Raw genomic sequence first — 25,598 nt, forward strand, 5'->3', positions numbered from 1 at the left:
AAAAGAACAGTAACTTTTCACAGCTGCAGGCGAAGCTTAGGATGGATGGCTGTGTGGAGAATCATCTTGGGCTAGCAGGGCTTCCCGTCGCAAAATTAAGGCTCCCGAGGGATGCCAAGCCAGTCACTTACCTGGTTCTCGGCCAGTGCTGGCTGCATTTCATCCATTGTCCCCCCTTCCCACAGCATACACGTTATCTCTCAGGGAAAGACTTATCCTCTCTTATCAGATAGCACATATTTTAAAAGAGGGAGGGCATTTGCAGCAGATCTTGGAAGAGAGATATTTGCTCACCAACCCCCCCCCCCCCCCGCCAAACTAACAAGCCAGGAAGGAAATGTGCTTGTATTCAAGGGTATTTTGTTACAGAGCTGCAGATGGTACAAAAGAGGAAACAAAGGCTTGGGGGGGGGGAAGGGGGGAGGAGCCGCATCACACTGGGATCTATAGATTGCCCTGAAGGATGACCTCATGAATCTTTAGCCATCAGGATCTTCCCCTCCACAAAAATAATGAGCAACACTTTGCATTTATTTAGCTTATTAAAGGTCCCCAAGGAGAGCAACACGCTCTGAGCAGCAGCTGCTGTTGCTCCTGCTTGGGAGCAACAAATCCTGTGAGATGTCTGGAGCAATTGTCATGCGCTAAGGGAGGGAGCCATGCGCCGGGAAGCTCCTCTCTGCCAGGAGTTTTGTGTGTGTGTGTGTGTGTGTGTGTGTACATGTGTGTCCGTCTGTCCAAGTACTAGCCAGGGCCCATGATGTTTAGCTTTTGAGATCTGAGGAGACTGGACCAGCCTGGCCCATCCAGGTCAGAGCAATTTACTAGGTAGCTTGACACAAACCCACTGGTGCCTCCCTTGTGCATTAATTACAATTCATTTATTTCTATTCTATTTATACCGTGCCTTTCTCACTGAGACTCAAGGCTTACACAGTGTGTGTGACTCAATACATCTAATAGGCAATGTAGCAGGACTAGGATTACACAAATCTGAAGAAGTATGTCATGGTAGACATGATGCAGATGACAGAAAAAGTGCAGAAAAAGTGGTATTACATCAGTCGAAAACAATGCGGCAACACCAGTATAATGCGGGCAGAAAACAGATAATACATCCTAAAAGAGTGGTATAGTCTGCAGTCCCTTTACCTATATAAGGCACCCTCCTGAACCATTCTGTTACAGTCAGGGCTTTTTTTCTGGGAAAAGGTGGTGGAACTCAGTGGGTTGCCCTCGGAGAAAATGGTCACATGGCTGGTGGCCCCGCCTACAAAGACACGTAAGGCCCCCAAGAATGGCAATTCTTCTAAGCCCGGCAGAAGATTGCCTCTCACACTGGTGGGATGCACTGTGGCTTTATTTTATTGTTTTAAAAGGCTCCAGGGGGGAGACGGGGATTTGGCCGCTCTACCTCTGTTCGAGAGCCATTCATGCTTTCCATAACGTCTCTCTGCACCCACATGCCTGGCTGGGAGGGGGCATTCTGGTCAGGGTTTTACACTGCTTTGTTTTCTCTCTCAGATTCACCCATGTTAGGGCCCCAGGTGAGATCTCTCTTTAGCCTCCTGGGAGCCTGCACACCCCTTTCCTCCCATGCACTTGATTTGATTCCCCTCCCATCTCTCAGAGTCTCTTGCCACCCCTCCAAGAGTCTCAGCTATCTAATGCCTGGTTCACAAATTACAAAGTTCATGTGGCAGACATTGTTTTCAGTGTTTCCTGTTGTGAGACCTCAGTTCCCAGACACAGGGGGACCCAATTTGAAGTGCACAAGGAAATGGAGCTTAAGGCACCTGCACCATTTCCCTATCCCAGAATGCCCCCTGGGAGCCAATATTTGCCCTGTTGGGGCATCTTACATGTAGCCTATCAGCACAGGTAAGTTTCCCCCCACAGGGCAAATAGCAGTTCTGTGAGGTCTTTTCAGGTCTGGGAAATACGGGGAGGGGGGACTAAAGCCTCCTCCTGCGCATGCCACAGTCGCAATCCAAGTTGGGTCCCCGTACGCATATGAATCGAGTTCCTAGCATGCAACTCCAGGTACACATCTGATCAAAAGACCTCATGGGGTTTAGGGTAGCCGAGTGCCTGCTGAGGACGGGGAACCCCTGCCCCGTCCTCTGTTTACGACCCTCGTTGCAGTAACCAGCATGCTGGTAATGCAAGATGGGATCCAAGAGGAGGCCACGTGGAGTTGTTAACATATGAATGGGCTCAGTCTCAGTCGTGTGTGTTATTTTGTAGGAGTGTGGAGTGATGAGTGAGATATCAGTGGGCGATGGGAGCTTGGTTAGTGAAAGGAACGATTCCCTGTGCATCCTAGCCATGCTGGACTGTCTGCCCTGGATCTTGGTTGTTCCTCTTCCTTAACCTGATTTCTGTTAGATGAGCCAACTTTGGGGACAGTTTCTCTGTCTGGATCCCACCTCTCGCAAGACTAACCAGCTTTACACAGTTCTCCTTGTCAGATGCATGGAGGGTAAGAAGAAACTGGTCAGATATATAGGTGGAGAGGCCAACTGATCCCATTATCAGAAGCTACTGATTGCATCTACTTCCCCCTCCCCTCTCCACCTATATATCTGACCAGTTTCTTCTTACCCTCCATGCATCTGACGAAGAGAGCTGTGATTCTCGAAAGCTTATGCTACAGTAAAGTTGGTTAGTCTTAAAGATTCTACTGGACTCTTTTTGATTTTGCTATTACAGACAAACATGGCTATCTCCTCTGGATCTATGATCTCTCGCAAGCATTATGAGAAGAAAAGCAAAAATGCTTGGCACTGCATATTTTATTTTATTTTACTTTGTTTTATTTTTGCAGAGGGTGGTGTTTTGTTTTTGGTTACAGGAATCAGTCGTAGTGCTCGCAAGGACATAAACTTAGTACTCTCATTTCGGGGCACAGCTGCCTCCATCATATGAGGATGCTGAGCCTGGAACCTTGCAACCTTTTGTCATTGGCCCCAGCTCTCATGGTAACCATTTTGTGGTGGCACTTGCCACAGACGCCGAAAGGGGCCCTGGCTTATGAAGACCAGTGGGAGGAGTTAAACAACAACATTCAATTTATATCCCGCCCTTCAGGACAACTTAATGCCCACTCAGAGCAGTTTACAAAGTATGCTATCATTATCCCCACAACAATAATCACCCTGTGAGGTGGGTGGGGCTGAGAGAGCTCTGGAAGAGCTGCGGCTGTCCCAAGGTCACCCGGCTGGCTTCAAGCGGAGGAGTGGGGAATCAAACCCGGCTCTCCAGATTAGAGTCCCGCGCTCTTAACCACTACCCCAAACTGAGATGTGAAGTGTTTCCTGAGAGCAACGCTCCTGATGATTGCAGTTCTCATGGCTCCTGCCACCACACTCAGCTGCGGAGGATCAGGCAGCCGCAGCCTGCAGTCAATCCACACCGCGCCTTACGGAGGGATTTGTGTGGGCATACAAGCTTGGGGGTTGGTGCCAGCGTTTCTGCTTGGGCAGCATAATTATTCATTCACAGACTGATCTGAGTTGCAGCAGAGCTGTAGCTGCCAGGCATTGCCAGGTGCAGAATACAATGCCACAGTATAGGCGCTTGTACGGAGCCTGGCTCAGCCCGCCTCCTTGGGCAGCTCTGGGTGCTCCCTCTGGGCATGCGCCTTGTTGCTTCAAGAGGCACAGATCTCCCTCCTTATTTGACTTCTCTTCTTTCCCTCCCTTGTCTGACTAAGCATATTGTATTTTTTTCTTGTTTTCCAGCCAAAGCTTTTGGCCAAGGAGCTGCTCGACCTGGTAGCGTCACATTTCAACCTGAAAGAAAAGGAATACTTTGGAATCGCTTTCACAGATGAGACGTAAGTGTTGGGACTTCAGGGTGTGAACCAATTTCTAAATTTGTAGAAACGGGTAAAGGTTTCCTTTCTGGACATTCTGGGGGATAGGCAGATAGTTGTGTGGGTCAAAGAAGCTCCATCAAGACTTCAGTAGACACGGCTTTCAGTTTAACCAAAAAAAATTACTGCAATCATGAGGTCTAGAAACTTGACCCAATATATAAGATTCTGTGTTCCAAGATTTGTTACAGTCAGAACATACATAAATGAGGAAATCGTAAAAGTCCTAGACATGTAGCCCAGAAAGGGGTTCTACTGAAAATGAAATACCAAGAGCCCAGAAATATGCTTCCTATTTTTATCTCTTTGTTAAGGTTACATGTAATCAAATCTTCCTCCTCTTTCCTTCATATTAAAAAGTCTTTGTGTGAAGAAAGGCTGTTTTAGTTAACTATCAGCATCTTTTTATGAGCATCTTCCCCGCAATCTACCCCCATGTTTTGGATGCTTTTTCTGATGGATCCAAGGTCCTGTGGCTTAGTACACCCCATGGGAAATGAAACCGTGTGCCTGAGCTTCACACCCTCAAAAATGGTGTCTGAGGTGCCAGGAGAGAATCATCCAATAGGAATGAATATAAACGGAAACAAAAGGATATGTTAATGAAATCAATGAAAAATAAATTAAGGGTTTTTTTAAAAGGAAATTCACAACTACTTTGCTTGGATCGGGACCAGTGTGCACACCCTGGAGTAAAGGGTGTTCATAAACAACAGGACTGCAAGCAATCGTAATCAGTTAGCCATCCAATGACTAGCCCAACTGGCTCCATTCTTGACATTTTGGACTTGCCAAATTTAGGGGTCCATTTCTGTACCAGTTTCCAGATCCAGAGAAAACCCAGCCTGTCAGCCATGGAACTTCTGAGTCTTGCAGAGAACCTGAGAAACACGCTCAGTTCACAGCCAGTGTTGATCAGGCCTATTGGGTCCCATAATTGTTCTGTGTTTATAGTCCACCTTTCTTGCTGGGACTCAAGGCAGACATCCAATGAATAATGCAGTAGGATATGTATTGTAGAAATCTGGAAACAACCAGAAATCTGAAAATATAACTGAAGAGAAAACATAAGTATTAACATGATGTGTTAAATGTTGCAATAATTACATAGTAAGGTCCAACTGGCAATGACAGGCAGCGTGATCTGCACGCTGTAGTATAAACCATAATTCCTAAAGCTTTGCTGAAGTAGCTTTCTAAACCATTCTGTACGACACAACCTTATGTAGAAAAGCCCTTTGTGTGAGCTTTGAGTGCACCCAAGAAAACTCGTCATGCCCCGTTTGAGGGGATTGTCTGTCTGCAGTGGCAGGCTGGCTGTATATCCGGAAGCTTTTCTGCCATGAAATGGTCTTGTTAGGAGGGAACTGCAGATACGTTTCTGAAGGACCTCAGAACACCGTTTGAAAAACGCAGATGTGGAGAGGCTGCTGAAAAGATCCCTCTCCGCTGGGAAAACGTTTGTTGGGAACCTGCATGTCTGAATGCCGGACCGTGTGTGCTGCTTGTGCCTTTAAACTAAAACAAGCATTTAATCGTTTTAAATTGTTGTTGCTGAATATTTCATCTGATTCTACTGGTCATGTTTTTGGCATAATCTTACTGCATTATTTTGCCCGGAGAGTTTTTGTAAGCTGCTGTGGGCTTGCGATAGGGTAGAACTGTAATAAATAATCATTCATGCGTTGAAAACTTGGATTTTAATTGGAGCTGACCTCTGTGAAGTGAGCTTATGCTGATGGCCTTCTTATAAATATATATCCAGATTCTGGAGTACGTCTTGATTCCGATTGCGGCTGCCGTTCAAAGCCTGTGCAGGCCCTGAGCTCCTGTTAGAGACTCCGGCAGATGGCATTGTGTGCACTCATTCAACGTTTCCCCTTATGCTGGCCGGCAGGGAGGGAGGGAGCCCTGCGTGTTCAAGTGGGGCGGCGTTGCTGGACTGCAGCCCGTGGATTTAAGATAAAAACTGTTTTCAGTGTGACAGTGGGCCTCTCTGATGCCATCGTTTCTTTGCGACCGCTGATGCAGTAAAGCACCGTTTCCCTGGCCAGCTTCGGCCATGCCCCCCCTCTCCTGTTAAGAGGACTTCTCTGGTTTTTTTTTAATTTGGCAATTGAATATTTGAGAGCCAGCGTGGTATAGTGGTTAGAGCATTGGACTAGTATGTGGGAGACCCAGGTTCGAATCCCCACTCTGCCATGGATGCTAGGTGGGTGTCTTTGAACCAGTCACACACACTCAGCCTCATGTACCTCACGGGATTTTTGTGAGCACAAAATGGAAGATAGGGGGATAACGCAAGCTACTTTAGGTCCCCCCCAGTGAGAAAGGTAGGGAATAAATGTGTGTGTGTGTGTGTGTGTGTGTGCGTGCGTGCATATACTGTCGTGCCAGGACTGACTTATGGCAACCCCTGCAAGGTGGTTTCAAGGCAAGTGAGGAGCAGAGGTGGTTTGCCAGGGCCTTCCTCTGCAGAGTCCCCTGTGGCGGTCGCCCATCCAAGTGCCGAACCTCCTTATGTGATGAGATCAGGCTATACCTTGCCACCTTCCCTCTCTGGGGTAAAAATAAAAGTAAATAAATAAATATTGCAATATCATTCTAATATTACCCCAATCTGTGTATCAGGTTCTCTGAGTTACAATGAAAATAAATCTTTCATTGGAAGATAGGAGAGGAAAGGTGGAAATTAAATGAAAGCCGGGAATTCAGAGAACCTGAAACATGGGTTGTTAAAATGACATAACAGTATTCAGTTGTTGATTTTTTTTAAAAAAGCTGCCTGGTTGAAGGTGGGATGGTGGAATGCCTGCAGGCACACGAATGGACCTTGATGCTATGGGAAAGTGGAGGGAAAACCCATTTCGCAACAGCATCAAACCCCGTGTGAATAACCCATGTGGTCAGTCTCTCAAACTCATTGGCCCTAATGTAGTGGCCCACGTGCAAAAGCTGACAGTTATGCCAATCATGTGGCAGGGAGGGAGAAGCAGAGATGACAAAATCCAGCCCCCTTCCCCCTTCGGAGCAGCTGTTTGAACTGCCACCAGTTTTCTGAAACAGGTATTTGTGTGTGTGGTGCGTGGACCTCATAAATGAACAGGGCAGAAACTGTGCATGCAAGCACCACTTTGTGCATCAGGGTTGTCATCCGGCATGGGGTGCCATTGTGCAGGGCAGCTTCCATATGAAACAGGCAAACAGGAAGCTACGCATATGGAAACCTTCGCAGAGTCCCTGACTGGTAGGCCGGCCGCCGGGATGGGGGCCCTGAGAGCGAGCATAACGGTCAAGATCTGGGACAAAGGATTCTAATGAAGTTGTGTCACTGAGGGGAAAAAAATTACTGTCCTTTAAATGCTCCAGTTACTTCTATCAATGTTATTGTTTAATTGAAAAATTAATCCACAGAGAACTAACTTGCTCGTAAAAAACTACCTGACCCTTTTGAAAGCTGTAGAAAATATTTGCCAAGGGTGGGTGCGATCCTGTTTTAAAAGGAGGAGGCTTGTGGGAGGCAACCCCTAAACTAGTATGAAGGTAATTCTTCAGCTCGAGAGGAAAATCTCTGCAGGTGTAATTTGTTTAGAAATGATTTGTACTGGGGATTTCCATTCATTACTTGTACTGTCTCATGACAACCTGAATAGAAAATCAATAGGAACAACCTTTGTGCTGGCGACTTAATCGCTCCTTTTGGTAATACAGAGTCATTACTCCCTTCGGCTCGATCAGAATTAGATGTCAAGCTATTAAAGTGAAAAGGATAATGTTCGTGCTTTAGGGACACTTCACAGCCTTAACCATCCCCTTTAGGGTCAGGCAGCATCCCACCCACCCACCCCCAAAACCTCGTGCAGCAGATCGTTGGGGGCGAATCTGTTCTTATCTTAGGGGTGCCAGGTCCCCTTGGCAGGCAACCGGCAGGATACTGGGAGGGTGTGAGGGGCACAGTACTTGCGCCGTTGTTTCTCATGCATGCATCTTCGCACCCCACTGCAATAACGTCACTTCCGGAAGTGGCATTATCATGTGAGGAGTGGGGGTACATGTGAGTTTCTTAAAGAATAAGCCCTGGCACAAAACATGCACTCCTCAGAGAGAGAGAGAGAGAGAGAGAGAGAGAAACGACAACATCACTTCTGGAAATGACATCATTCCCGTGGGGAGCAGAGGTGCATGTGTCCGTTTGCGCAGAGTGCCTGCTAGTTGTGGGCAGTCACTCAGTAGCTGCCCTCCTCCCACTAATAGCTAGTAAAGGGCAGATGGCGGGGAGTTTGCCCGCCCCTGGAGGATACCTGGCCAACCCCTTCTTATATAAATCCCCGATGGTTCTAGAGTTAACCAAGATCGCTCCTTCAGCAAGAATGGAGGCCTGTCCTGGCAAGCTGTGAACCCCCTTAAATCACTAAGCCAGGCATATGGCTGAGGCTGGGCCTCCACCGGCCTGGAAAAAGGGGTGTATAAAATCTTAACCCTCCCTGTGAAGGCTGTCCACTGTCCTCTTTTAAATGTGTTGTTTTTAATGTACATGAATTTTTTAAATTGTGTTTTTAATATGTTGTTATCCGCCCTGAGCTCGCTCGCGGGGAGGGCGGAATAGAAATCTGAAATAAATAAAAATAAATAAAATAAAAATAAGCAGGGCTGGGAGGGGACTGAGTTTCAACCGGAGTGACCTTGCAGCAGAGTCAGCTGGCAGAGGTGATGTATGCGTCTAAGGGATGGGCTCTATAGAGGTGCCCCAGCGGAAGGCAAGTGTCTCTGAGCCCACTTCAGCTGCTCAGTGGGACCGTTTTCTCCAAGCAGGACCCAGCAGCCTCCGCTTGGCCACTCAAGCAGGGTTGCCAATAGGAATGTGTAGCCCCCCCCCCCTCCAAAAAAAAATCCGGGAAATCTGGATCTGGGTTTTGGAATCTCAAAAAAATCTGAGATTCCTGAAATCTGGGAAAGATACTCTGATCCATTTAAGACAAACCAGAGAATCCCATACTTATTCAGCAATTATTCCCTATGAGGAAGAACACCTGGGGCTAACCAGTGGTTGTGGAGACCAAGTCTCTGCCGTGTGTCCAGGGTCACGCCATGGCCCCTGGGAAGGAATGCCCGTAACAGAAAAGCCCTTTCAGGGCCCTTCTTACCTGCAAGACGTAGGGGTGAGAGTGCTGTTTTGGTCTGGAGCCAGAGATTGTGACTGCTCTCCACAGCCTCTACACTCCCTGCTTCTGTAAAAGGGAGCCCTTGAAAGGGCGGAAAGCCTTGAGTGGTGGGTGGATCAGTTGAGACTTCTTCCCCAAAGAGACCTAAATCTTCATGGATTTACATCTCAGTCCTGAAAGGGGGGGGGCAGAAAGTGCTTGGGGAGTGGGCCAAGGGTTATGCCCGCTGCGCATAGCCTGCACTTACGCTGGTGTAATCCCCTCTACCGTGACGCATGGGGGTGGCGCAGTCATTGGTGGGTGCAGGCGGGGTTGTCGGGAACAGCCGGGCTGACGATCACGGCAGCGGCTGCGCCAGGCCTTTGTGGGCTCAGGTGCTGGCAGAGGTCTTCCGCTGAAGAGTTTAGGGCGGGAACGAGCGGTGCCCCTGCAATGTAGGCACGTGGGTGCCGGGTCAGCCTTTTGGGTTGGGCTGCCCGCCTGCTCTCTCTTCCTCTTCCTCAGCAATCTCTCTGAGGAGTCCCCCCTCAGACTTCAGGTCTGGTGATCTCCGGGCCGTGGGATCCTGCACCCAGACCTCATCCCAGGACTTGGTCTTCTAGCAAAAAAGACAGGGTGATGTTTCTGGGTGCTGGGCAATGAATCTTTTTAATTCCTTCTGAGCCGCAAGCACAGTCCGAATCTAAGGAACGGAAATAACGTGTCCTATGGTTTGTGGTTTTATGACCTCAGTAAAATCTTAAACATACAGACTGCCTATATTGGGAGTCCTTTGGTTTAATATCTTCAGAATCACTATATCTATTATATAGTGATTATATTATTAATTAGGAGGCAGTTTGGTGTAGTGGTTAAGAGCGGCAGGACTCTAATCTGGAGAGCCGGGTTTGAGTCCCCACTCCTCTGCTTGAAGCCAGCTGGGTGACCTTGGGTCAGTCACAGCTTCTAGGAGCTCTCTCAATCCCGCCCACCACACAGGGTGTTTTGTTGTGGGGATAATAATAACATACTTTGTAAACTGCTCTGAGTTGTCCTGAAGGGCAGTATATAAATCGAATGTTGTTGCTGCTGTTATATAGAAGTGCACAAAGCACAATAACAAATTACATGTGATCTTGTTTCCATTGCTTCCATGTAACGTGGACCCTTTTTGTGAATATGCAGTTTTGTTTTGTTTTTTAAGATCATTCTTCCTGAGCAGTGCAAAAGACTGGTAAAGAATTGAAGTTCAAATGTGCCAAAATAAGTTGTACCATTAATCTAAAACAGCACACTGCATGGCATGGGATAAAAAGAGTGCAGATCAGCGGACTGGGGGATGAGGTGGGCCCGGCCACTAACACAAGAGCAGTCACTGCCCGGCTGGTATCTTTGCACAACATTCCTTGGAGCCTGGAACTTCTATTTGTTTGTTTATTTAAAGCATTTCTATGCTGCCTTTCCACCCAATGCTGACAGCATCAAAACATGAAAACAGTCGGACAATAAATCACCAAGCCATTAAAACCACATGCAACAGGGGTACTGAGTCGCAGCTTGACAGCTGTGGTCAGATGGCCGAAAACAAATTGAAACTGAACTAAGCCAAGCTACAAGTGACGCCTGACACAGGTTGGACACTTGTCAGCTTCCCTCAAGTTTTGATGGGAAATGTAGGCATCCTGGTCTTGCAGCTGTAATGCAGAGCCAAGCTGTAAAGCCAGGACGCCTACATTGCCCATCAAAACTTGAGGCAAGCTGACAAGTGTCCAACCTGTGTAAGGCGTCACTTGTAGCTGGGCTCTCAGACAAGACAGAAGTGATGTGGGTTGGAAAAGCAGAGATCTTGAAGGGCATTGTGTTTCTGACCTTTGGTGGGGTTCAGTTGATCCTGGTTGACTCAGAGAAGAGCTCAGGGGTTGTATTGGATCCAGCACTAGAGAAGCAAGTAAATGAAGCTGCCCCCCTTCCCCCCAAAAGCGTCTTTTCCTAACTTAGACCAGCTTGGAAGATGACTCCTTATCTTGATACGGCTGATCTTGGCACCTAGATTCATGCTACAGTAACATTGAAACTAGTCTACCGTAATGCATTCTCCCTCCAAAGTCAACTTGCAAAACACTGCAGCTTGTTTACTTTCGAGAGCTAGACGGAGCATACCTATCACTCCCGTTCTGCAGTCACTCCCTAGTCTTCCCTTCAGATAGTGGGCTCAATTCAAGGTCATGACCATCACATTCAAAGCTCTTCATGGCCTTGGCCCTTCATAGCTGCGCAACCGCCTCTCTCCCTATGTTCTGCCACGGCAGCTTTGCTCATCTGAACAGGGCCATCTGCCAATACCACCCTGCAAAATCAGTGGAGCAAATCAACAGCTGCCCTCACACATACTTTCTCTGTGAGCCCCCACCTTATGGCATGGCCTGCCTGAGGAGGTCAGGGTAGCTCCTACTGTCCTGGCCTTCTGCAAATGATGCAAAACTGAATTATTCAGGAGGGCTTTGCACTCAGATTATAGGGCTGTGTGGTAAGAAACAGCTCACAGAGATACCTTGGTAAGGAACCCAGCTATGCTATTGGGTACTGTCTGCTAATGTAGCTGTGCTCCTACTGGGTAAAAGATGTCACGTTAATTATTTGTTTCAGAAAGGTTCCATCTCTGTGTTTGGATTTGTGCTTGTTTTCAAATTCAGACCCTATTGTATCTTTTCACTGAATTACCTGTTGATCATATTGTATTTTGCTCTGTGAATACCCTAACTGCTGATTATATTGTATTCTCTGGCACTGTGTAATCTGCCTTGAGCCTCAGTGAGAAAGATAAATTATAAATGAATTAATTAATTTGAATGAATGAACGAAACAATTTTAAGTAAAGTGAAACAATTCAAGTAAAATAGAAACACACATACCACAACCAGGGAGGAAGGCCAATTTCAGTTAGTGGAGGAACGCCAAACCAAACAGTCTTTGCCCACTGATGAGAGACAATGATAGAGGGAGACAGACGACGCTCCCTTGGGAGGGGGTTCCAAAGTTTCAGCAGCAGGACGGAGGAGGCCCGTTCTCAGACTGCCACCCATCTAGCCTTTCAAAAAGAGTCCAGTAGCACCTTTAAGACTAACCAATTTTATTGTAGCATAAGCTTTCGAGAATCAATTTCTCTTCGTCAGATGCCTGATACAGAGACTGGTCAAATACAGAAGAGGAGGGGAGAGAAGAGGCAATTAGGGGGGGGAGGGGGAGGGAGCAATCAAAACATTCCTTTGCTAGTATATGTAAACATCTCCTTTTGGTGTGGGGATCAGTTGGCTTCAAAGGAGTTTGCCCTGTTAGTTTGTAGCAGCCAAACAGCTAGACCATCCAATTCCATTGCAGTCTGGGCCTTCGATAATCACAGCTCTCCCTGCCAGATGCATCTGACAAAGGGATCTGTGGTTCCCGAAAGCCCACGCCAGGTGCCACTGAGCTCCCCCAGGCCCCACCTCTGTAAAGGAAATCTGTTACCTGTGGTAATGTGATAACCATTCATAGTCCCTATTCAGTCCCAGCTTGACAGAGTCAAATTTGCATATGAATTCCCGTTCAGCGGCCTCCCGTTGGATTTTGTTTTTGAAAGGTTTCTGTTGAACTACAGCGACCTTTAAGTCTTTGATGGAATGTCCTGGTAGATTGAAGTGTTCTCCCACTGGTTTCTGGACGTTGCCATTTCTAATGTCAGATTTGTGTCCATTTATTCTTTTGCGTAGAGGTTGGCTGGTTTGTCCAATGTACAGAGCAGAAGGACATTGTTGGCACATGAGGGCATATATCAGATTGGAAGATGAGCAGCTGTAAGAGCCAGAGACAGTGTAGTTGATGCCATTGGGTCCTGTAATTGTTTTCCCTGGGTAGATATAGGGGCAGAGCTGGCATCTGGGTCTGTTGCAGGGCCTGGTACCTGTGCTGGTGACTCTGCTGGCCGATTCATCTAGCCTTTGTCTCTCACCAGGCCTGTGCTGCCACATCACAGCAGTCTCTGGCCTCCTGCTTTCAGTTTGGAGGGGGGGAATGAGAAATCCCCTCTTCCCATCATCTGCCTTCAGCCTTACAGGAGAAAATAGACAAAATGGCCTCACTATAGCAAACCGGGGACAGTGTAAAAATCTCTGCTGCCGACCGACTCCTTGAGTGTGAGAGGGTTCACGTGCGAGGGGGAAACAGCTGTGTTTTCAAAAGGTCTTAAAAGGCTGTTCGGTAGGCAGTCTTTCAAAGGCCGTTCCAGACCTACTGGGTGGCAAATAAAATGTCTGAGGCATTGTCTGGCTCTGCTTTTGCCTGTAGTGAAATATTACTGGCCTTGTATAAACTTCCAGTACTTCTAATGGAAAACTCGACAGGCTTTCAATCACGCAGCCTCCCCAAAGGTGACAGTGCTGGAACGAAAGACAAAAGCGCTTCTCTCTCTGGTTCCCTGTCTTCTCCGTATACATCTCTAGTTCTTACCCCGACAAGCTGAACTTTTATGTTAAACATTTAAACCTGAAACTTTTGCCAGGCGATGTCACCATCCTCTTCGCAACGCTGTCTTCCTCACATGCTCCTCAGTCGCCTAAGAGAAAAATCCCGGCGCCGCCTTTGTCAAACCCGCAGAGTCTCCATCCGGATAGGATGCCACGATTTGCAGTTCGTGCAACTAAAACCTCTCTCCCTTATCTTCCCTTCTCAGGGGGCATTTGAACTGGCTTCAGCTGGACCGCAGAGTACTCGAACACGACTTCCCCAAAAAGTCAGGACTGGTTGTGTTATACTTTTGTGTTAGGTAAGTACATGGTTTGTCAAGTCGGCCCCAGGACGTCCCGTGGCAAGCACTTCTTTTAAACTTGAGTTCTTCGCAGCCAGTGCGGTGTAGGGGTGAGAGTGGCAGGCTAGGAACTGGAAACCCGGATTCGAATCCCCACTCTGCCATGGAAGCTTCCTGCGTGACCTGGGGCCAGTCACACATTCTTAGCCTAACCCACATCGCAGGGTGGTTGTGAGAGCGAAATGGAGGGGGGGAGAACAACGTAAGTCGCTTTGAGTTTCCATTGACAAGAAAGGTAGGGAATAAGGCAAGCGAGCAAACGAACTCAGCAGATCTCAGATTCAGTCTTTGGCATCCCCCATTGAAAGGATCTTGGTTTGGAGGCCTGGGGAAAACCTGCCGTCCTGAAGACCCCAAAGCCACCCTGTGAAAGAGCTGTCAGTCAGAGCAGACACGGGAGGAGACCAGCGGCCTAACTCAATGCAAAGTAGCTCCCTTACGTTCCGGCCTCGCTGGCCTTAGGCAAGCTGCCATTCCCTTAACCACCTCCCATTTGTGATCGTTCTGGCCTACGTTATAGGAAGGGCTGCTAATGTACGTGAAGCTCTTACAGCACTGGAAAGGTGCTACATAAATGCTATGATTAGCCCTCTATTTGCATAAAAATGATTATAGGCAGTGGTGCCTGGTGCCTTTTGGGATTGGTAGAGAGGAGGGATCTTACACTATTAACATGAAAATAAATTAAAAGTGAAAGCAAGCCATATCATGCTTCCACTTGTTCTTTTATATAAATGTATGCATTGAATTCCTCCTCTGCAAATACGCAGTTCATGCATGGACTGATTTAACAAACCACAGGCTAAGTAAGCAGGCAGGGGTGGCAAAGGCTTCATCCCTCCCACCAAAGTGTAGCTGCAGTAGCAACTGGATTCAGGGAACGTCTCGTTGTGCAGGAAACTAAGGCCGCAGCAGCAGCCCGGTTAGTCTTGGCTAGTCTGTGTCAGTCTCCCAGACCAGACTCCAGCATGCTAGCTCTATAGCCAGAGCAAAAGCCTCTGCAGCCCTACAACGTCCCCAGTTGGCTTCCCTAAGAACCCACTTACCCAGACTCCCCCTCTGCCCCTATCTCCCTGTGGGCCCCCTCTTCCTCCATCAGTGTTTCTTCTAGGGCTACCGTGCCTCCCACTATGGTGGGAGGCCTTCCAGTAGCAACCTGTGTGGCCCCCACTGCTCCAAACAGTGGCGGGGAAAATTTTTTTAAAACTCATTGGCGTTGCATGCACCTTGACATCACTTCCCGGCAAAATTCAGAAGTGACGTCAAGTAGTTCTAAGTATCGCTGGACACTCTATGGTTTCTGCCTCTGGGTTCCCCCAGCAGCGGTGACCCTCCATGTCCCCCCCACCAAGCTCCCACCAGTTGCCACGCACGGCCTAGCCACTCTAGTTTCTTGAGGAGTGAAAAGGGCCTCTTCTTATGGAAACGCTCCAGTTTCCCCATACCTTTAACTGGGGGTGGAGGTGGGTGGGTAGGGATTTGACTCTGCCCACCAGTAGTCCAAAAGTAGTCCAGCTCGTTCTTCCACATCACAGGTCTGTCATTTGGTCTCTGATGCTCTAGAAAACAAGGCCACGTCTCATAGGCTCAAGTTACAGGAGGGTAGATATCAGTTGACCATTATATTTCCAACCTTATTCTGAAATCAAACTTTCTACCATTTTAACCCATTTAATCTTAAAATTACTACTGCAGACATTAATGCAGAGAATTATATTATATATACATGACATTAAATGCCAGAGTATTGCCATAAATCTAATGTCTGTGATCACTGCTTTATTATGAAGTAACTTTGAGTTATGTAGGTGTCAAATGCCGGCAGCATCTGCCTGAGGGCTGAGGGCTGAGCCTGGATGTTATGATCATGTTACAGTTAAGTTGTGCTGTAAGCTGTTTCTTCACTCTCATGGGATGTGAACCTGTTTGTCCCTGAAATTATCTCTCCTAGACTATGCTTGCGCCTAGCCTCTGAGACAGGAGCCCACATAACCTTGACACTCTGTGTGTCCTCCCCTGCGTAGATGTTTTCTAGTGGAATTAGCCAGCCTCTCGGGAAGGGGGGGTGGAATGCTAGCCTGTGAATGCTGTATGTTCTTGATACTTGCTTGTCCTCATTCCTGACAAAGAATCCAGCAAGATCATGGTATTAGCCACTTTTCAAAAAAGACGGTTGTTGTGGGTTTTCCGGGCTGTATGGCCGTGGTCTTGGCATTGTAGTTCCTGACGTTTCGCCGGCAGCTGTGGCTGGCATCTTCAGAGGTGTAGCACTGAAAGACAGATCTCCCATTGACACTGAGAGATCTCTGTCTTTTGGTGCTACACCTCTGAAGATGCCAGGCACAGCTGCTGGTGAAACGTCAGGAACTACAATGCCAAGACCACGGCCACACAGCCCGGAAAATCCACAACAACTAACGTTCTCCGGCCATGAAAGCCTTCGACAATATATAGAATAAAAAATCCTTGCCCACTCTAAAACATTTTCCCCAAAACCAAATGATTCCAAACTCTTTAACAAATACAGATGTTCTACCTGATCAAAGGCATTTTCCACATCTTAAAAGAAAAACAATGACTTAATTTTTTGCTTTTTAACTACTTCAGTTAAATTTAGCATTTTCCTTATGTTTGTTGTGCAATAGCATTCAGGTATAAATCCAGATTGATCAGAGTTAATATACTTTGCAATAAAGCTTTTCAGCCTTGATGCTAAAATAGTAGTCAAGATTTTGTAATCATAGTTGAGCAAACTGATGGGGCGATATATGATGAGGCACCTGGCAGGGGCTCTGAACCCCCCATGTTCCCCTAGTCCACAGAGGCTGTGGCACCCGGGTCCCAAGCCACCTGTCCTGTCATCACCCTGCCCCCTCCCCACCCTTCTCTGAGGAGGGTGAGTCCGCCTGGTGCACCGGATCCCCTGTGTCTACTGGCCCCAAGGACCCAGCGATGCCCAGCGTCTGGAGCACAGCCGACCTTGCCACAATGCCCATCTTGACGGGGTCAGCACTTGGAGTGGCTCCATCATAGCCGCAGTGAACGTCAGGACAAAGGCACTTGGAAGGGGAAATCTATGTGCTCATGTTGGGTCCCCTACCCCGGTGTCACCACGTGGGGTCTGTCCCAGGACCCCCGCATCCAACCACACACCTCTTTCCCCCTCAACCTCTGGTTCCTGGATACCAGCTGCATCCCCACCCTCTCTCACCTCCATTTCCTCCAGTCCTGCCACCTGGGGCAGGGGGGAGAGGAGGCACAGCTGGCATTCAGACCTCACTGTTCTGCACCCTGCTGTTCTGGACGAGCGCCCCACAACCGCAGTACCTGCCTCTGGCATCATGGCTTCTGGTCTGCACCCCGAGTTCCCTGGCACCCAATCAGCCTCCCTGCCCGTGTCCCCTGATGGCTTAGGGATGGGCTCCTTACTGAGCAACTCGCACGCCCAAGAGATACATGGATGGGGATGGCTGGCAAAGGGAGGTTTGACTGGTGGTCAGCACCCCCCCCCCCCGCCATGCACCCCGGGGTGCTCACTCATCATCCAAGACCTTGATGCCTCAGCCACCCTCCACGAGGGGTGGGATCACCATGTACATGACAGTCTCTGCCCCAGGCAAGCCCCCGTCCATTGCCCACTTGTACAGGATGCCCCTGGCCATGAGGGAATGTCCAAATGAGTTGTTACAGTGCTTCATAGTACACATCTCCATCCACTAAGAGCGGCCCGTGCAGTCACCTGCTCGGATGCCCTGCGCTGGAAGGCCCGGCAGTGAGTGGTGGCAGAGGTGCCCCTGGCATCGAGGAGGGCCACACTGGCATGCTCCAACTCCAGGCCATACAGGAGCTTCTTCTCAGCCTTGGTCCAGTTCAGCTGCTGGTGGCTGCCGCCACCACCAGAACCCTCCAAGGCCATGGCGTCCCCCTACAGAGGAGTGCAGAGGTGCGGCTAGTTAGCATGAGAAACCCCCAGAAGGAGGAATGCTCCCCGCCATCCAGCATGGCCACAGGGCAGGAGGAATCCACTTAGGGGCCACTGGGCGTGGGCACAGAAGGAGGGATAGGTGACAGGAGCCCTGTAAGGTGGGGTCCATTTAGGGGTTTTGCCCATAGCACCAGAGGACTAACTTTGTGTAGCATGTCCTTCCCCCAGGAAGCCCAGAATTGCTTTATCCGTCCCCTCATTTTTTTGTCCCTCACAGAATATTAGACTGAGGGACAGTGACTGGCCAATGTTAACACAGTGAGCTTTCCTGAGTAGGAATTTTAACCTGGATTTTCTACATCTAAACCCAATATCAACACAATTAAAAAATCTGTGAAATTCTGTCTCTAAAAAAAAAAAAAAATCTGTCTCTGAGTGATGGTTTGGAGGCTGGGAATATGCCAAAGGAATATGCCCCTCACGTGCAAATTTTCTTCTTCCTTTCTATAGTTTGTGTGGAAAAACATCCTAACGTGCTGTATAAATAGGGTTGTCAGGTCCCTATACTCTCCCGGCAAGAGGGGGAGGGACCTGGCACTTACCTCATGCTAGTAGTGAGGTCTTCTTCCGGAAGTGATGTCATCGTGCCGGCCACGATGCTCCATGTGGGGCTGAGTCGGCTCCTGCAGCCGGCGCAACAACATCAATTCCGGAAGTGATGTTTCCACACCTGTTGGGAGTGTGTGCGCAGCGTTCATTCCTGAGGTGTCTACTGGTGGTGAGCAACCTCTGGGAGCTTGCTACTTCCTGCCAACCTGCCGAGGTGGCAAACCCTTGGGAGCTTGCCCACCACCTGCGGGCACCTGGGAACCCTATGTATAATGCTTACCAAACCTATATACAAAGTATGAATAATGGTTCTGTAAGGAAAGGGCAATATTTATGAATAAGTTATAAGTTAAATGCAATAACCATCGCTTTCCATGACATTGGAATCAGGCAAACAATGCTTAACATTAATCAGGACTGCTTCCAAACAGTTATATGCAAACCCTTTGCCAACACTGACTTCAGATGTTTTGAAGGAAATGCCTGTTCAAGAGTAAGGAGGGTTTGTTCTATTTGGATGTCACTCCAAACAATAGGTGCAGCATAGCATGAAATGGAGGGGGAAGTAGACCCCCAAGGAGGGAGGAGGAGGAAGTGGGGAGTGGCGGTACCCGAGCTCATGGCATGTTTAAGTCTCCAAACCAGGGTTTGCAGATTGGGATGTCAGAACTGAACCACTATAGGCACTAATTTCTTCCGCACCTTCTCTTACACCCAATACACACACATTCTACAGCCCATGACAGAGTAGTCCTGGCACTTCCATGAAATGAATCTGTGTTTTGGGACAATGTATAATGGGATAAGCCCCAAAATACTTTATGCCATTATATTTTTTCATTGCCAATATTCCCCCTACTCCTTTCTGTCCTCCTGCTCTTTGCATATAATTTCCAGTTGAAACCAAAATGATTTATTGTAACCAGAATAAATTGAACTGTTCAAATCGTTGAAAGAGCTGTCAGGCATCTTTGAACTGAGAAAGAGCTAGTTATGTCAGAACAGTCCAGACGCTGGAAAACAGAATGTCTCTGCTTAGTCTGGTCACCAGCAGCAAAGAAATAGTGAAGCAGAAGTTCTATGGAGCAGCTGTGGGTGAGTTAAACCAAAGACTGACCTATGGTTAAAGCCTCTGATGTAGTCAGTGAAGCCATTTCTGGATAGCCAGATGATCGTGTGGTACCAGGCCTGTTGAAGAATAACAACAATTTAAAAATACTTGGCATGTAAAAACTTAATACCTTTCTTGGAGAAATCTTAAAAGGCATTGATTCCTCTCCTGTGGTGGAATAACTAGCCCTCCTCCTTTCCGATTTGGATCCATACGTTTCTTATACAGCAGCACAGTTTGCCCCAGCAGCTAAGAGAATTTAGGTTCAAACTGTGCTTAATGGTTGAGAGTCCTTCCCCTATGTATAACATGTTTTAATGTATTTTATGTGCTTTTGTCATTATAGTTTTATCATTTACTGTTCATGTTTTACTTACTTTGCTCAGTTGCAATGGCCTTTGGCTGCATGCAATAAATATTATTCTAGATTCTAGTATAATGCAGACAATAAGGGTAGATCTGGACTTCCTGCTCCCTCTTCTCCAATATGAACAGGGAAGGGGGGTGTACCGGGCTTTTTTTCAGGGGGAACACGGGGGAACGGAGTTCCGGAACCTCTTGAAAACGGTCACATGGCTGGTGGCCCCGCCCCCTGATCTCCAGACAGAGGGCAATCTCAACTCCCCTCTGTCTGGAGATCAGGGGGCGGGGCCACCAGCCATGTGACCATTTTCTCCGGGAGCAACCCACTGAGTTCCACTGCCTCTTTCCCCAGAAAAAAAGCCCTGGGGGTGTATAACTGGGACTGACATCCGCTGCTGTGCCAAGCTGGCAAGTGGAGAGGACGATGGTTTCAGCAGGCGGGATTTTTTTAAAAATGTGAAAATTGGGAGGTGTTGTAGCTCAGTGGTAGAGCATCTGCTTGCCACGCAGAAGGTCCTAGGTTCAGTACCCGGCATCTACAGTTTGAAAGATCCAAAAGATCCAAAGATCCAAAAGATACAATTAAAAAGATCCAGGGAATAGGTGATGTGAAAGACCTCCACCTGAGACCCCAGAGAGCCACTGCTGGTTGGAGTAGATAAGACTGACCTTGATGGACAGACGGTCTGATTCAGTCATATGTGTTCATGTGTATGTGTGGCTGATGGAGGAGAATGATGCAGGGAGGGGGGAAACGGGCAAAGAGGAATCCCGTGGCAGGTGGGTGGAGCACAAAAGGTTAGAGACAGCTCCTAATTTTTTGTTTTTAAAGATTGCTCCATAGAGATAACCCTGGGCCTCTGGACCCCAGAATTCATTGCTGTTAGCTGCTTGGCCCAGGTTTGTAATACTGCAAAGATAACTGTAATGTGAGGCCAATATGCAGGGGCTGCTGGCTTCAGGAGGAGCAGAGAATGACGATCTTGGGCACCAGCTAGCCCTAGTGCTGAAAAGTTACTTCCTCCCATTCATTAGCAGGAATGTGTTCAGCTTTGAAATTAAAAAATCCAGAAACCAAACAAAGAGGGGAGGTCTCTTCTAATCACAAGCAAGCAAGGAAAGGAACAATAGTCCTAAGAGACCTAAGGCTATTTAACTAGATATTGCAATCATTTTTAAATTTTTTAAATTTTGTAATTATTTAGTTTTCAAAGTGCAAGTGCAACCAGTGCAAACCTATTATGCAACCAATCACTATAAATCCTATTATACATACAATCACTATACTTTTATATACACCCCAAGTAACCAGTGCTCAGAAGTCAGGTAAGTATTTCAGCTCGTATAGTTCAAGTTCGTATTGTATATTAATCCTTATATCCTGTTTGTAGGCAGACAACCGTTGTGTAGAACCAAAGTCATCCTCGACGGGAAGAAGTATCCGGGAGAGTTGGCAACGGGTGCACTAGCACTTGAAACATCCCGTTTCACGACGCTTCTTCATAAGCCAAAATTTAAACTGCCTGAAAAGTATACAAATGCTCACAAGAGTAAAAGTAATACATATACAATAAATATTATAAATATAGATTGGTCTTGTTTCTTCTGCATTTTTATAAATTAAGATATATTTCTTTAAATATGAAAAGGTTGGCTTTGCTGAAGTTTCTTTAAGCCTCTCCTGTTTGTCACACGACTAATTAGGTGTATATAAATCACCTGATATGATGAGATAGTCCATACTGATATGAAAGACACTGTGTATGGTACCCAGGGCTTTTTTTTGGGAAAAGGGGTGGTGGAACTCAGTGGGTTGCCCTCGGAGAAAATGGTCACATGGCCGGTGGCCCCGCCCCCTGATCTCCAGACAGAGGGGAGTTGAGATTGCCCTCCGTGCCGCCCAGCGGCGTGGAGGGCAATCTCAACTCCCCTCTGTCTGGAGATCAGGGGGCGGGGCCACCGGCCATGTGACCATTTTCAAGAGGTTCCGGAACTCCGTTCCCCCGCGTTCCCCCTGAAAAAAAGCCCTGATGGTACCAATGTAAAGGACTGTCTATTTTTGGAGATGTAAGTATTTTGAATATTTTAATTATTTATTAAGAAGTAACAAGACCAATCTATATTTATAATACTTACTGTATATTAATTACTTTTAGTCTTGTGAGCATTTGTATACTTTTCAGGCAGTTTAAATTTTGGCTTATGAAACGGGATGTTTCAAGTGCTAGCGCACCCGTTGCCAACTCTCCCGGATACTTCTTCCCATCGATGACAACTTTGGTTCTATACGACGCCTACAAACAAGATAAAAGGATTAATAAAAAATACGAACTTGAACTGTATGAACTGAATACTTACCTTACTTCTGAGCATTGGTTACTTGGGGGTGTATATAAAGTATAGTGATTGTATGTATAATAGGATTTATTTGAAAAAACCCAGGCCTTGCTCACTGACGAGATGAAAGGAGAGACGAGATGCGCTTTGCCCCAGCTCCAGCCTTCCAAATTGCTCATCATTACTTCTGATTGCCGGTGTTTGGGATCAGAATGCAAATGGAAGGGCAGCACAGGACGGATGTGGCTCAGAAGAGTGACAGGCAAGATGCTCAGATCGATACCGAGGGCTCTGCTCCCAGAGGGAGGAGCAGGAGAGGCTGGCGTTGCTTCTCCTATTTCTTTCCAGCCGATTAGCTCTCAGATCACGGGTGGAGTGCTCTCGCTCTCTCCTCCCCCCTCCTCAGCAAGGGATGGCACCTGGTTTTCATCCCACAAAGTGTGTACCAATGAATTCCAGTTCACAAGAAAAAAACTGTGCTGTTTGAGCTTTGTCGAGCAGCTGTCGATAGATGGAACAGAAGTCTCTTGGGCTTTGCCTAATCAATATATATATTCTTCATGGAGAATTACAGTGGTGGAGCAGTACCAGGGAGGATGCTTTCATAGGCTGTTTCAGTTTTCAAGCAACCTCCTGGTTATTAGTACTGCCAGGGCTTTTTTTCAGCTGGAACATGGTGGAACAGAGTTCTGGAGCCTCTTGAAAATGGTCACATGGCCAGTGGCCCCGCCCCCTGATCTCCAGACAGAGGGGAGTATAGACTGCCCGGAGGACAAGCTAAACTCCCCTCTGTCTGGAGATCAGGGGGCGGGGCCACCAGCCATGTGACAATTTTCACTGAGGTCGATTTAAACTTTAAAAAACTCCCCCCTGTTCCAGCTGACTGAAAGTGATGTCATTGTGCGGTCCTGGAAGTGTGCGCGCACTTTGTGCATGCGCATGTGGTACCAGGGGCACTACCTCCCGCCAAGAGTTGCCCCATGTGCTGGCAACTCACTGAGTTCCACCACCTCTTTTCCCAGAAAAAAAGTCCTGAGTACTGGGCTGGACCTCTTGCAAGACAAGCTATGAGCCAAGAAGTCACTCCACAGTGGATGGGTAGAAAGAAAAGGGGCATCTCCCTCCTCCTGCCCGCTGGCAGTGGTCCTTGACTACCTCTTGTCCCTTGCAATAAAGGGACTGTCCGTTTCCTCCAATAAAGTCCGCCAGGCAGCCATTTCGACTTTCCACAAGCCAGTGGAGAACAAGACAGTTTTTTCCCACTGTACGTTGAAGCAATTCCTTAAAGGGTTACACCACCGTTTCCCTTCAAGGCATATACTGGTGCCCCAGTGGAGTTTATCCTGAGTCCTAGCGAGGCTTATGCGACCTCCTTTTGAACCTTTGGCCTTCCCACCCCACCCCCCACCCCTTAGCATTACTGTCATGAAAAGTGAGTTTCCTGGTAATGTTCACATCTGCCAAGAAGGTCAGGGAACGAACTGACTTAAGGTAGACCCTCCATTCACTTCATTTTTTTCCTGAAAAGGTAGTATTCACGCTAACATAGGATTCCTACCTAAAGGGGTATCTGGGTTCCACTTGTCCCAAACCGTTAGCTTACCAGTGTTTTCCCAGCACCATCCTCCAATCCAGAAAAGACTCTTTCCACATTCAGTGTCTGTGGAGCTTTATTGTTTTACTTCGGACCAAAGACTTAGCCAGATCCAAGGGATCCAAGATCCAAAATGCCCTATCCTTAATAGAATTGGTCAGATTCTGCAAACTGGAGGATGTAGAGCTTCCTTGACTGAGGAACCAATAAGGTTGAGTGACCAAGAAAAAATAAAGAAATGTAATTAATATTTATTTCATAGTGTAAAAGCGATTAAAAACCATGAGACGAAGTTTAAAAATTAGAGACCTAGTAACAGCGGTTACACAGAGTCACAAAATAGTTTGCACAGATAAAGGAACCAAGTCACAGAATTAGTAGCACAAATACAGACACCTGACGTGCTTCAGCCGGCTGGGCCTTCTTCAGTGGTCTAATTTGTTGATACACACACACAAAAATTGGCTTATAAATATAAATACAAATGTTGCTGGTTCAGGCCAGGTAGTTAAAGTATGAAACCTAAAATTGGAAATAAAAATAGACATACTGATGTCTAATTCCAGAATGCTATCAAAATTATTCCTAAGTATAGTTAAGATAAAAGATAGTGGCACTTACATTTATAGCGCCTGATATGAGTGACCTGTTATTAATATCTACTTGAGTGGCCTCCTTCCGGAGAAGTGATACTGAACTAGTATTCCTTTATTGAGTCAAGTCATCTTATTTTGAGAGCCAGTTTGGTGTAGTGGTGAAGAGTGTGGGACTCTAATCTGGAGAGCCGGGTTTGATTCCCCACTCCTCCGCTTGAAGCCAGCCGGGTGACCTTGGGCTAGTCACAGTTCTCTGGAGCTCTCTCAGCCCCGCCCACCTCACAGGGTGTTTTGTTGCGGGGATAATAATGACATACTTTGTAAACCACTCTGAGTGGGCGTTAAGTCGTCCTGAAGGGTGGTATATAAATTGAATGTTGTTGTTGTTATCATCCTCTTTTCCTACTGCCTTCCACTTATCCTAGAATTATTGTCCTTTCCAGTGAGTCTTGTCTTTTCATGGTGTGACCAAAGTACGATAGCCTCAGTTTTATCATTTTAGCTTCTAGGGAGAATTCAGACTTGATTTGATCTAGAACACTCTTATTTGTCTTTTTGGCCATCCATGGTATCCGCAAAACTCTCCTCCAGTATCTCAATTCAATGATCTTGAATGCTTGTGGTAAATATGATGTTCCTTTGTAGCTTAAGTCCTATGTGAAACTCCACGGCCTGTCGGAGAGTAGCTTCTTCAAACAGCTTCAATTGATGGCTGCATAAAGGCCGAATTTAGAAGAACTGCTTCACCAACGTCTCTGGGACCTGGACCTTTTAATTGGAGATGTCGGAGATTACACCTGGTACCATCCGGATGCAAAGCAGATGCTGTGCCTAATTCTAATTCATATCATTGGGCTATTAAAGTCAGGATTGTCTACTGTTGCGGCAGGACTTTCAGATCATCGCCTGTTCCCTGGATGTTGAACCTGAGACCTTTAGAAGCCAAAGCAGGTGCTCTGCCACTGAGCTACGGCTTTTTCCCTGCTCCAGCTGTGGTTTTCTAGGGCAGAGAGAGAGAAGAGAGAAAACTTTTGCCTCAAAGATTCCCTACAGAGCTCTTTCAATAAAGTTTATGATTTCCCTAGAACCGTATATGGTCATCATCATCATCGTTATTCCACCTTTCTCACTGAGATCCAAGGCTGACTGAGAGCTGCTGTAGCACACTGGTTAAGTGGTTCGGCTGCAAATCAGCACTCCAC

General features: G+C 47.2%; 1 protein-coding gene across 1 annotated transcript in view; it reads left to right on the forward strand.

The window, feature by feature from the left end:
* The window catches only part of FRMD4A (FERM domain containing 4A), a 222,605-nt gene that overhangs the window by 30,919 nt on the left and 166,088 nt on the right, over positions 1 to 25,598 (forward strand). Inside the window, exons 2-3 of the mRNA XM_054988128.1 lie at positions 3,744 to 3,838; positions 13,727 to 13,819. Coding sequence (XP_054844103.1) covers positions 3,744 to 3,838; positions 13,727 to 13,819 — 188 coding nt within the window. The remainder of the gene's footprint in view (positions 1 to 3,743; positions 3,839 to 13,726; positions 13,820 to 25,598) is intronic.

This window comes from Eublepharis macularius, chromosome 9, assembly GCF_028583425.1.
Source record: "Eublepharis macularius isolate TG4126 chromosome 9, MPM_Emac_v1.0, whole genome shotgun sequence".
Classification (NCBI taxonomy): domain Eukaryota; kingdom Metazoa; phylum Chordata; class Lepidosauria; order Squamata; family Eublepharidae; genus Eublepharis; species Eublepharis macularius.